Consider the following 13,707-nt stretch of genomic DNA (forward strand, 5'->3'; position numbering starts at 1 on the left):
AAGGACTTAATGTGGGGACACATTTCAAGTGAGAGCAAGGTTACATCATGTTACCTTTTAAGATACATTGTTAGTTTCCTTTCAAGGAAACTCACGCTGCGTCACTGCGGTAACACTTTGGGACGCCTCCAAGGGTAAGTGCCTCTGAATATGTCTATACAATTTAACCAATGGGAGGCTTAACGACAAAGACAGGGTGATGCGAGAGCCAGGAAGTATATCGCTATCTGAAATATTAGGCTTGTTTGAGATGAGCAAATTCTGCGCAGAATCGATCAACGGTGATCAGCGCAAGATGCATGTCGGTTAGAAAAGTGTCTGGCTTATGTCTGACTTGCTCTGATGTCACGCTGACGTGTGCAAAATAACGCTCGCGATCATGGAGAGGCGGACGCAGTAGACTTAGATTTATTCATCCCAACATAACCTTTTCCAGTAACGAAGAGTTCACCTTCGTTGATTCTCCTTATACACATCTTTATGTAAATCCATTTATTGGTATTAAAGTTGCATCTATTTAATCCGCGATAAAATACGTGAACGTGATCTTTGCCTCTGCTGACGTTTGTAGTCGACTGGACTGCGAGATTGGTGAAGTGTCTGACTTAAAAGCTCTTTTTTTCACTCCTCCCCTCACTGCAGGCGTCTGCTCTCATCTGAATTTCAGGCAAGGCAAGCTGCATCTCAAACAAGCCTATTGCCAAAGACGGTGTTAGGGCCGATTCACACCGGCTGCGTGGAGTATCTGTTGCATGTCAGTTGCGTTGCGGCTGCGTCGCGTTTTCTGTGTCTGTACATACCAGAAGCATGCCTGACGCAGCGCTTACGCACTGCTGTTGCTATAGGTGACATATATTTTGCCTGGAAACGCTTCCAAGACGCTTGCGTGTGGCGTGAAAAATAGGCGTCGGTCCTATTCCTAGCATGCCCGCATTTTCGGCGGGGCTCAAGCCGCGCGTGTCATGCAGGCGGTGTGAATTGTCAAACCTGCTAACATGGGAGCCTAAATAAAAACGGACACGACACGCAGCTGAGACGCACACGCCACGCAGCCGGTGTGAATCGGCCCTTACAGGGACGCAGGAAGTATGGCAAGAGAGACGCAGCGCCTTGTTCCCTTCTCAGGGAACAACAGTTACATACGTAACCCGAGACGTTTTCATGTGTCAAACACAACTATGTAAAAAAGTATTTTGGTATGATTTAACATTCACATACAGAAGATATAAGCATTTAAAGCGAACAGTTTAGCACGTGTGCTTAAAAAGTCTAGAATTTTTATGATATTATCTTACACTACACAGGGAATAATAATATGGATTTTTTTCCAGAAAACATCTTGCATAAAATAGATTCAAGCACTTTCAATGACCTGTATCTATGAAAAGGTTACCCTGTACTATGAAAGAAAAGCTTCTTTAAAGAACATTTGACTAAAAGGGTTCTTGTTTAGCAAACCTAAATCACTTCTTATGTGGCATCACTGCAAAAAAGAAAAGAAAAAAACTTTTAGCACCTCATGTTTTGCAATTAGGAATTCAAAGGTTGTTGCAAACTAAAAAGGCTCTTTTCATCCATCTTTAGAGCTGTTTGCTTTCACTGAAAAGGTGCATCTGATTATACAATATCTACATACAATATCAAGCTGATTAAAAATCTGTCTACCGACTGTGACCCGTTGGGTCAGCCGGGAGGTGTAATGCAAAACAACAAATAGGGAAAAGAATTACAAATGTAAAACCCAATACTAACACAACGAGAAGTTCACTGGGTGAATAGTAAAGAGGATATGAACTAACATCACTTTCCACCAGAATTTACTTCACTGTAGTTCAACCAAGTTGCAAAACGTTGTGCAATATTGCTACCTTTGGTTGGGTGAAACTGCAAAAGCAAGAAAAAAACAGAGAATAATATTCTTAAATTAAATGAAGTCGAACTCAAAGGCGATCTGAGATGAGTGTTTGGTGCAAATGCAGCAAAAACATATTCAAAGAGCTGTTGTGCGATAGATCAAAATGAACTGTAGTTTCTTGTTGAATCATTATTTTAGACCAGACCAGACCAACAACTAAAATCCAAACCCATGATTCCTTTACTGAAGAAGACTTTTGTGTGTGCTCTTCCTCACTTCTGAGAGAGCTCAATCTTTTATTGCTAAGTGTTTCAGTCGCATGTAAGATCTTATTCTCACGCTGATATTGCTCGGGATCGTCTGTAGTTTGAGGTGCGCGTCTGATCAGTTGACACATTGGGGTCAAGTTAACAAGCTTTTCTCTCTGCGATTTTCTCCACCGGCAGCAGATGAAAGTTTTATTTTTATATTGTTACATTCAATACAGGCAACAGTTTTTCACATTAATCTGCATTAGACGAGTCATCTCTGAAGCTAACATATGGATAATGCAATCCTCTTTAGGTCTATGGATCTTAGTTTTTCATTTTCTGCAGAAAAAGTGAGTGATGCAAAAGTCCTATAGTGTCTATTTTTGGTGGTTGCTAAGATGTTCTGGGTGGTTGCTAAGTCAAATAAGTCCATCAAAATGGTCCTAGATATGGATTGATCAAGCTGCTGTTTAGGTTAAAGGGACAATTTAGCCAAAAAATGAAAATCCTGTATGAGTTTTTCTTCTGCTTAACACAAAGTAAGATATTTTGCTTCATGATGGTCAACACACAGTTGACGATACCCATTGACTTCCATAGTAGGAAAAACAAATACTTTGGAGGCCAATGTTTACGTTCAACTGTGTGTTTACCATCATTTAGCAAAATATCTTACTTCATGAACCATACTTTTAATTCCTTAAAATGTGATGGCTGCTCCTGTAGCTCACTTGGTAAAGCATTGCATTAGTATTACAAATGTTGAAATATAAAAATGAAATAGAAACTGTAGCTTGAATGCACCGTAAGTGATTTTAGACAAAACCTTCTGCAAAATGTATAATGTCAACCTGATGTACTCATACTGTCATATGTATAAAGCTGCAGATGAAACTGTGTTGGTTTAAGTCCAAATTCCTCTTGTGTATTATCTACAGAAAGTGGTCACAGTTTCATCAAATTTAATCTTTCAATGATGAACCTTCAGCTCAACACTGTTATATTCTCCAGACGTAGCCCTGACGGGTCATCACTATGAGATGTATATGGATATAAACCATACACTGACTGACTTCAATATGCAAACACAGCTGCAGCTGCATCTGGAAAGATCACACATTTTTAGGCAGACCGCACTATATTATTAACCCATTCATAATGGATTTTCAAACGGTCCTTGGGGTCTATATGACCCCGACATTTCATTTCATTTTCAAAAAACTGTAACCATAAAAGTTTTTTTTTTCTAAACACCAAATAGTCTAATTCAACACATAACATCTAGATCAATATCTAAAAACAATTTCAAACAAATTTAGATAATAATTTATGTAAATTTTTCACAAACATTTGATATTTTACAGGCAAGCTAATGGTGTAGTTGAGGAATTGAGTGGTAAACGGGTATAACAGTACTTCAAATCTCTCAAAACACAGCTTTATTGTATAGATGACAAGAAAACAAAAAATTATATATTATTTGTATTATTGAAAATTTATATTTTTCTTTCAATTATGCTAAAACGACATTTCATTAGTTAAAAAAAGGGTTCTCTTCATCTCAGAGATTTAAAATTGTGTGACTTTTCCTAAATAACTATCTTTACATACACAAAAAACTGGGCTTGATTCGGCTGTTCTTAAGGTATAAAATACCCTAATAAGTACCTTGGGGTCAATCTTACCCCCAAGCCACTTTTATTTAGTTAAAAAACATGGTTCCCTTCATCTCAGTGGAATAAGATTTTGTGACTTTTTATCTTTTTGTCAAGATTCATATAAAAAATAACTGGGCTTGATTCGGTCGTTCTAAAGAGGTGTTAAAAAAATCCCCAAAAGAGGCCCTTTGGGGGTAAAAATGACCCCAATTGAAATAAATGGGAAATGCAAAATAAATCATTTTTTCTTGTTATTCATCAAATAAAATCAATGCATCCTGAATAAATCTGAAAATTTTTACACAGAAAGGTAGGCCTGGTACTAGAGCACAAATGCAATATAGAAAAGACATGCTCAATCACACATACAGGTATGACTGCCACAGAGAGCATTTTATTTTACAGAATTTGGCAAAACTTGCCACAGATGCAAAACAAAGATGTAAAATGCTCACATAGGTGTGTGCATGCCCACACACGCACACACACACACACACACACGCACACACACACACACACTCGCACGCACGCACGCACAAAGACACAGTAAAACTTACACACACATAAAGACAGAGACACACACAAAAAGACAAAGCCACAAACACGCACGCACGCACGCGCGCGCGCACACACAAACACACACACACACACACACACACACACACACAAACAACCACACACACACACACACAAACACACACACACACACACACACACACAATTTTCATACACACACACACACACACACACACACACACACACACACACACACATTCAGTAAAATTTCTGTGGCATTTTGTAAAAACAGACATTTCAAAATGCATCAAAAACTACAAAAAATTGTACTATTTGAAATAATATTTCTTTTTGATGTCCTTTCTAGTGTTTATATAAACATAAATTCACAAAATGTATCACTAAAGTATTGATGTTGAGCAGTTGGCCACACACAGTAAAATGAAAGGGTCCCTATGGGCATCTGCTGGTCGAAATGATTTATTTCCTAAACTGTAACCATAAAACTGTTTTTTTTTCTAAACACCAAATAGTCTAATTCAACACATAACATCTAGATCAATATCTAAAAACAATTTAAATCAAATTTAGATCATAATTTATGTTAATTTTTCATAAAAATTTGATATTTTACAGGCAAGCTAATGGTGTAGTTGAGGAATTGAGTGGTAAACGGGTATAACAGTACTTCAAATCTCCCAAAACACAGCTTTATTGTATAGATGACAAGAAAACAAAAAATTATATATTATTTGTATGATTGAACATGTATATTTTTCTTACAATTATGCTTTCAATTTTAGGATCATATAGACCCCAAGGGCCAATAGTGTAAACAAAACGATGAGCGTTTGAGGGTTAATCTGGGTTTTCTGATGAACTGTTGAGCTGCCAAACCACAACGTAATTAAGAAAGTCAATATGACAGTTCTGTACAAATTGAACATCCCATCCCTAAAAACAAAGCAATTTTTAAGCTGTCTCAAGAAAACAAAGTCTTTAATGGTATTTCTTAATAACGCCTCTTATTGTAATCCCACTTCTTCACCAAAGACTTAACATACTAACAAACAGTAAAGGATGTGTAAAATAGTGAATCAGAAAATATGTGCTCTTCAATTAAAACATTACTGTAGGAACAACGTTATCATGGTGTTAATAATCAGATTGAGCGTACAAAAAAGGCTTTTTTGAAAAATATATTTAAACCAGACATGAATTTTTATCTCTCATACTCTTTAACTGATGTGCACTTATACATCAGATGAAACCGCTTACCATCAGATTCATTCCACTGGGCCACTTCTGCTGGGTCTCCAGTAAAGCCAGTAAACTAATGGTCGGGTAATGACATTAATAGCCTGTGGTAATGACTACACATGCAGGAGCAGAACGAATATCTTACACCATAAAATAAATGGGTGGGTGGATGAGATTGAAAATGGAAATTGGGGGTTAACTGAGGGATGCTGAGGTTTCATGGCAGAAATGAATATTCCTTTATATTCACCGAGGGAGACGGGGTTCACTTTGAGTTTGATGTTTTTTTAATCAGACCGTAATAATCATTTTCTGCTGAAAGTCTTTTGGGTGTTTTATTGTTTACACTTAATTGCATTGTTTTGAAGCTGTGTGTGTTTTCATTGTGTACAGATTTGAAGGGGAAGCACAACGGGTGTCATTGATGATATTGTGGATTTTTTTACCAGTTTTTAAACATAAGTTTTCTTAACATTTATTTATTCATAATTTCATACCAGTTTTTTTATAATATATGTATCACATAATGTATCAGTTAGCATCTTCTAAAAAAGGCAAAAAGCAAAGACTTTAAAATAAATTGTTTAATAATAATTACCAACCCACTTATTTGCAGCTGATCATTTTAAAGCAAAAGGTTTTATTTTTGTGTGGAATAAACATTATCTAATACGCCAATGTGTGCAAATGTTAAAACTACATATTTGATTATATTTAAATTATGTATTAAGAATAATATGTATGTATAAAGAAAGAAGTAAAGCTGTTATATCAAGCATTTTTCAAACGACATGAAAGTGGCACCAGAGTCAGCGTAATTTAGAAATATCTTTCCTGCCACCTAGTGGCTACATGTGAGAACAGCTTGGAACTGAAGTGCACTTAGTTTGAACACAAAGTTTAATCTTTTAGCACTGTATTAGCTCTTATTTAATAAGCTATGAGCATTTGCCAAAATGGTGGGTTTGGGGTAAAAAAAGGTCTGAAATAAGTAAATCTTGGCCCCCAAGTAGGATTCGTTTTATTAGAAGTCTCTTTGGTATTAAAAAAAAAACATTTTAGCGTAATATTGAAAAAGTTGGCCATGGTCATGAAGGTAAAATATTAGTGCTGGGCATAGATTAATCTAGATTAATCGCATACAAAATAAAAGTAATTTTTTGCATAACATATGAGTTTGTGCTGTGTAATTATTATGTATATATAAATGCACACACATTCATGTATGTATTTAAGAAACATTTATATATGTTTATATATATATATATATATATATATATATATATATATATATATATATATATATATATATATATATATATATATATATATATATATATATTCTATATAAATAAAAAACTATATATAAATTAAACATTTCTTAAATGTATATATATCTATATATCTATATATATATCTATCTATATCTATCTCTCTCTCTCTATATATATATATATGTATGTATGTATGTATGTGTGTGTTATAAACTCATATTATAACTTTTATAACATGTTAAAAATATGTTTAAAATATGTAAGTTTTTGCATTACAATATCCAAAAATCACTACCACAGTGTAATATAATTATGTTGTTCACGTGTACTTCTGAAGGATTCAGGGATATACAGTAGGATTTGAGGTAATATTAGGAAATGGTACGGAGAAATTATGAATGGCTAAAAGTAGGAAAACAGAGTAAGAGAATATTTAGGAAATGTTATAAAATGTATTTAGTTGTTTTGGTGGAAAATTATTTGAATTTTTTTTTTGTGTGCGTGTTTGGGTTCATGTGGTTTTATGTATTTATTTAATGTATAATAGTACAATGTTTAATTGTAAAATCGAGAAGGAAACCAGGAGTAAGGAAAATAGAGAGTAGACCTATTATCGGATCCACACTCCGGAGCATTACTGCCCCCTATGCTCCAGAGTGTGGATAAGCTGGATGCCAACCACCGTTTAAAGAGAAGAAGGAGGAGGAAAAACAGTAACAATGGACAAAAGGATTTAGATTTGGGGTATATATTATATTATAGGGAATTCATATATAGTACAGGAATAATTTACAGATGGTTTCAGCAGTAACGACATAAACAAGCGGCGTCCGTGGTCAACACGTAACTTCTGGTAAACTCTGCTAAGAATAAATAACAACACAGTACTTTAGCCTAGTGTTGTAGTCAAGACCATCTAAACCGAGACCAAGTCATGACCAAGACCAAGACAGGCCGAGACAAGACCAAGACTTTAAACGGTCGAGACCAAGTCAAGACCAAGACCAGTGCAAGTCACTGCATTAAAACACTTATGATAAAATGTGAAATATGTATATGATTAGGTACTTCTTGTCTGCGTGTGTGTGTGCGAGTGTTTGTGTGTAACCCATCAGAGAAGTTGATAAAATAATCAAAGGCATTGCAGATATGTGGGAATTTATATTTCACTGATTCTTGAAACTTTGGCAAAAACATGTCCCACTAAGAAAAGTGCTAATTCTGTTGGAAATTAATAACATTTTCATGAAGAAAAAAAATCAATGTTATAATCAGGGGGTCCTTTGCACATATGTAAGGTTCTTTTATAGGTTTATTTTTTATTAATTTAATGATTATATGCTGGCCCATTGCCTACAAAATCAGCTGTCCTCGGTTAAAGGTGCAGTGTGTAATTTTTAGAAGGATCTCTTGACAAAAATGCAAAATCATATATACAAAACGATATTATCAGGGGTGCATAATGACCTTTCATAATGAACCGTTATGTGTTTATTACCTTAGAATGAAATGTTTTTATCTACATACACCGCGGGTCCGCTTACATGGAAGTCGCCATTTTGTGCCACCATGTTTCTACAGAAGCCCTTAATGGACTAAATGTTTTTAAGTTGTCTCCGATGATGACATGTTTGTCCTGTGTCGGCTACTGTAGCTTCTCTATGCGTTTTAAAAGCGAGGGGTGAGCAGTGGACTGAACCTGCAATTCGCAACCTCACCACTAGATGCCGCTTAAATTTACACACTGCACCTTTAAGAGAATCATTTCAACTTGATTAAAAAAGCCAAAAGTTAGTGAGTTTTGAACAATGTTTACAATTATTTTGTGATTGCTCAAAATGTGTCCCACATATTCGTCACCACCGTCAGATATTTATAAAAAGCAATAAAATCAGACAACTACAGGGTCAACTGCATTCCTGAGGACCCCATTTTCAAACCTTCAGCTCTACTGCATGCTTCAAGATCACTCAAGCTCCTGGATGTTTGCTATTTTCTCTTAAACTTGCTCATATTTTTGGACACTGCTACTGTAACAACCATAACATGTCAACATCGTCATCTTTGTAAAAAAATATTAGATTATGAAATAAATCTATCATTTTTAAGAAGAGGTCTGAAGTAGCTAGCAACAGAGGGGAAACAAGATGGCTAATGTGAACAACTCATCTATTTTTTTTATCTATATTAAGTTTTTGTCACCACAGTCAGATGTCACCACCGTCAGGTTTTCTGTCTTTTCTGTCAAGTTTTCTGTATTTTTGGAAGTTATGATTTGATATTTGTTCATTACAGTGCTCAGGATTGTTATTTTTTGGACGAAATATTTACAAAGTTTAAGCAAGAAGCCACTGACTTGAGTGGTATACATTTTGGAATAATGAGGCCAATGTCACCACCGTCAGATTAGTGTCACCACCGTCAGACGGAGTTTTATTTGTTTTATATGAATATACTTACAATATGTTTCTTCAGTGCTGTTGACTTATTAAATTAATAGTCTCTCTTAATACAAAAATATGTTTATTAAATAATTTTTTCTACTTTCTATTTATCTGATGATTCTGAAGACTCTCTCTACACATATGTGCTAAGGTTTTAATCCTGTATGAACTCTCTGATGGGTTTTTAAGTTACTTGACTGAGTAAACGCCCTATCACAGTAAGAGCATTTGTAAGGTTTTTCACCTGTATGAATTCTCTGGTGAGCTTTGAGATTAGATGGATGAGTGAATATCTTCCCACAATAAGAACAGATTACAGGTTTCTCTCTGCACTGATGCGGTCTCTCATTGGTGTGAAAATGCACGTGTTTTTTCAGATTGCTTTTTTGGCTGAATCTCTTGTCACAGTGAGGACACTCGTACGGTTTTTCTCCTGTGTGAATTCTTTTATGAACAACAAGATTGTGTTTGGCGCCGAAGCATTTGCCACATTCAGTGCACTGGAAAGGTTTTTCACCAGTGTGTGTTCTCATGTGGCGTTTCATGTAACAAAAGGCGGCAAAAATCTTCCCACAATGCCCACACTCAAACGTCGTCGTCTTCTCGTTGTGCTCTTCTGAATGAAGTTTCTTCTCTTGTAAGGTAGTAAAGCTGATCTTACATTTCCTGCAGGTGAAGAGTTTCTGTTCTGTGCGTTTTTTCTCTAATTGTCTCTGTGAGGTGAATGTGTGAAGAGTTTGTGCTGTCAGTCGCTCTTTCGACGTTGAGGACGTTTCTCCATCACAACATGACTCAATCTTCACATCTGAAAGAAACAAACATATAAAGACAAACGTTTGTATTAGAACTCCAAAGAAACAATAAATATACTGTATGTCAATCGCAGCCAAAGTTATAGGCCTGTACAACATTTACATTTAAACATTTTAAGTACCAAGTGGTGTGTCAATACTCGTAAGTTTGGCGAAGATACAGCCTCAAATCCATTTTTGCGATCTACTAAAAGGTTGTTAATGCAGGTTTATCGAAATTCTTTAAAAAAAAACATTTTGCCTCGAGTTTATCTAGATGCTACATATCAATTTTCATGGCAATCAGACAAACAATCTAGGAAAAGTTAAAATGGCAGGAAAACTATTATGATGGAAAATGACATCATGTAATGCACTTGAATTGTCACAAGCCAATGAGATTCAAAGGGTGAAAATTGTTTCTAGGACTTACGAATCAGAAGCAATAAGCAAACACGTGAGTGTAACTTATACGGTTGATGGCGCTAGTGGGTTTGGATGGAGACTCCAAAGCCCTGTCCCAAATGGCGCACTTCATGTGGACTTTCGGTCTCGTGGCCTTAAATTGCGCATGCTCGCTTAGACTACGAGTCCGTAGGGTGTCACATCTGTCATTTTAACACTTGAAGTGTGCTCCTCAGCACCCCTAAGGCTTTGCGCACTTTACCAACCCAGAAGTCCTTGCAAAAGACCAATCAGACCAATCAGACGACAGATGGGAAAAGTTCACACTGATGGGCAACTTCTCTTCATATTTCTGGCGAGACCCTCAAGTCTGTCCCACTTGTCTACTTGCCATAGATGCAATAAGTGGAAGTAGAAGAATTAAAAAACTCAACAGGGGTCTTCGCCCCCCACTTTAGCGATCAAAGACAATATATATTAAATGCAATGCATGAATATATTTACTAAGTGAGTATCCGGGTGATTCTCACGAAACCATTGAAACACCACGGCACTAATGATTTTAGCTTTAAAATGTGTAATATAGTAACATTAAAAAGCATCAGAATTAACACAATACTGTGTTCTACCTTGCACAATGTGTGATTTCAACATAAGAATTTATAATTGGAAATGTTATCTCATTTTCTGCTGAAAATCTCATTACCGCAATGTGTCCGGCTGTGTTTGAACATGCGTTATGTTGTAATTTAATCAAATTAACACAAAAATATTAAGAAAAAAAATAAATGGATGTTTTGCTAGACTACTTTAGATGACAGAAAAAATATTTACTGAATATTCATGTATAATAATAATGAAGAAAAATTTATTTGGAAAATGATGTGTCCATGCCTGATGTTCTCATCCTCCGCAACACTTTTTGAGAACAGTTTAAGCACACATACAGAATTTTAATAAAATTTGATTTCGAGTGACCAAGCACATGGACCAGTTACTTCAAGATGGCTATCAGGTAAGATCATTTTTTTACAGTTAATTTGAAATATTGTCTTGTCAGAATGCTTACACGACATTTTGATTATCATTACCGCAACAGATGCTTATTAAATGTTAATTTAATTAATAGAAGCATAATACTTTGATTTTAAATGCATGTGCAGAATCTCCAAATTATGTTCTTTCAGGTTTGTCATGTCATTTTGAAAATATGTCAGTGTTGATGTTTTCTGACTGTTGCGGTAATGAGACTAATTTTTTAAATTATGTTACAAAAAGTGTTAAATGATAAGTAAAAGTTTTTAAATTAATGTTCCCATTTACTCCAGACTTTGTTTTTCAATGTCTGGTGGGAAAAAAAGTAAATTTAAGCAATTTTTACATTTTCATGCTTGACATTTTTAAAACCAAGTTTTCGTGAGAATCACCCATCCACTATTTTGTAGAGGAGAGTCAAATGGAAATTTTTTGTTTGTACAATCCTTGTTGCATTATATGGTGACACTTCTTGAATAACATAAACAACTTTTGTGTGTCATTTTTTTAAAGCCTACATGCCTGTTGCATAAAAAGTATAAACTATGTCTTAAACTCCCTTTAGATTCTAGTCCTTACATATTTTTGTCTTTGTTTATTGTGACTAAAAAAAACCTTTTATAAAACAGGTACTCGAATAACAGTTAAAAATACAACAATTAAGGAGACATACCTGAAGGAATAAAATCACGATGCCAATCATTATGATAGTCTTCATATTCATCTTCTGTCGGTTCTGTTTCTATCTTAATCTTGAGGTTCTGGCAGTCCATCAGTTTGACTGAACACATCTTCATTGTGGTCTGCAGGATCTGCTGCTGTTCTCCAGCGTTACAGAAAGAATCCAGAGACTCTGTGGAGGTTTGATCCTCCTGTAAGCTCTGATTACTGTCACACACTGTAGTGTCCTGAGCGTATAACAGAGTAAAGTCAGACTGAGATCCCGAGTCCTGTGTTTGTTCACAACAATCCACATCCTTACAACACAACACAGAGTAAGATTATAAATGAATTGATGTTGTCAAACAGGCAGTGATTCAGGTAAATGATGTTTAAGCTGTACAAACCTCTCTCTTCAGTCCTTCATCTCCTCTTAAACTCAGCTTTGCCTCGAGTAACGCCACCTCTTTCTTCAGCTGAGAGATTTCTGTGATGAAATCATCAATATCCAGCATGGACAGATCAGTTCCTACTGATTTACAGCACATCATCACATCCATCTTATCTCTCACCATCAAAACCTCAACACTAAAAAACATAAACACATCACACACGAGCGCTGGCTTTCTTTAGTGGGTTTATCGGCAGACTGAAGAGATGCGGAGCGCCTCCTATTGTACTGGAGGGAAAACACACTCAACACTTTATTCATCGGTCATACATTACTGCATTTTACAAAATTGCTGCTGCAAAGTATCAAACCACATGTTGTCAACCATTGTATACTTACTAAATTAAGTAGTTTAATCCATTTGTATTCTAGTTTTTTTTTGCAATTCCCAAACAATAAAGGGGGTCATACCAGTGACTTAAACTAAAAGCTTCATATAAAATCATGAGATAAATGAGAAGATTTCTGATAACTGAAAACAGACAGTGGGTTTCTCTTCATAGATCTCCAGGAAATTGAAAGAAGGAAGTCAAGTGATGTCATCAGTGTGATTTTTATTTAAAAAATAAAAGCTTTTTTAATAAACGGTAACACCAGTGACACAACTCAAGGGGACCACTACTTTCATTACATATTTTATAGTGCTTGGCAAAGATTAGTCGCGATTAATCGCATACAAAATAAAAGTGAATTTTGACATAATATATGTGCGTGTACTGTGTCTAATTATTATGTATATTTAACCACACACACATTCATATATTCATTTCAGAATTGTTTTACTTATATATAAATTTTTTAAATGTATATTTAATATAGAATGTATAAAAATATAAATAAATATATATAAACATGTAAATGTTTCTTAAATACATACATGAATGTGTGTGTATTTATTTATACATAATAATTACACACAGCACATACTCATATATTATGCCAAAAATCACTTTTATTTTGTATCCGATTAATCTTTGCCCAGAACTAACATTTTATAATATTTATTTAGAATTTTCTTTTTTAATGTAATTTACATCATATATTTGATAGTTATGGGCACATTATTGTATTTTAAATGGAAGAAAACACTGTTTTTGATCTCAAAAT

The 13,707-nt window shown here is 35.0% G+C and overlaps 1 protein-coding gene across 2 annotated transcripts; it reads right to left on the reverse strand.

The window, feature by feature from the left end:
- Nucleotides 1-9,215: 9,215 nt before the first annotated feature.
- Nucleotides 9,216-12,816, reverse strand: LOC129437661 (uncharacterized). 2 transcript variants are annotated; one of them, XM_055195929.2, is made up of 3 exons: nt 12,557-12,816; nt 12,163-12,397; nt 9,216-10,063 (listed from the first exon to the last, which is right to left on the reverse strand). In XM_055195929.2, the coding sequence occupies exons 1-3, from the start codon at nt 12,746-12,748 to the stop codon at nt 9,405-9,407; spliced, it is 1,086 nt and encodes a 361-aa protein (XP_055051904.2). In that variant the 5' UTR covers nt 12,749-12,816; the 3' UTR covers nt 9,216-9,404. The 2 variants fall into 2 exon arrangements, with proteins under 2 accessions (XP_055051904.2, XP_055051903.2); XM_055195928.2 differs by having other exon boundaries at nt 12,163-12,466.
- Nucleotides 12,817-13,707: the final 891 nt, after the last annotated feature.

Source organism: Misgurnus anguillicaudatus, chromosome 24 (genome assembly GCF_027580225.2).
Source record: "Misgurnus anguillicaudatus chromosome 24, ASM2758022v2, whole genome shotgun sequence".
Taxonomy (NCBI): Eukaryota; Metazoa; Chordata; class Actinopteri; order Cypriniformes; family Cobitidae; genus Misgurnus; species Misgurnus anguillicaudatus.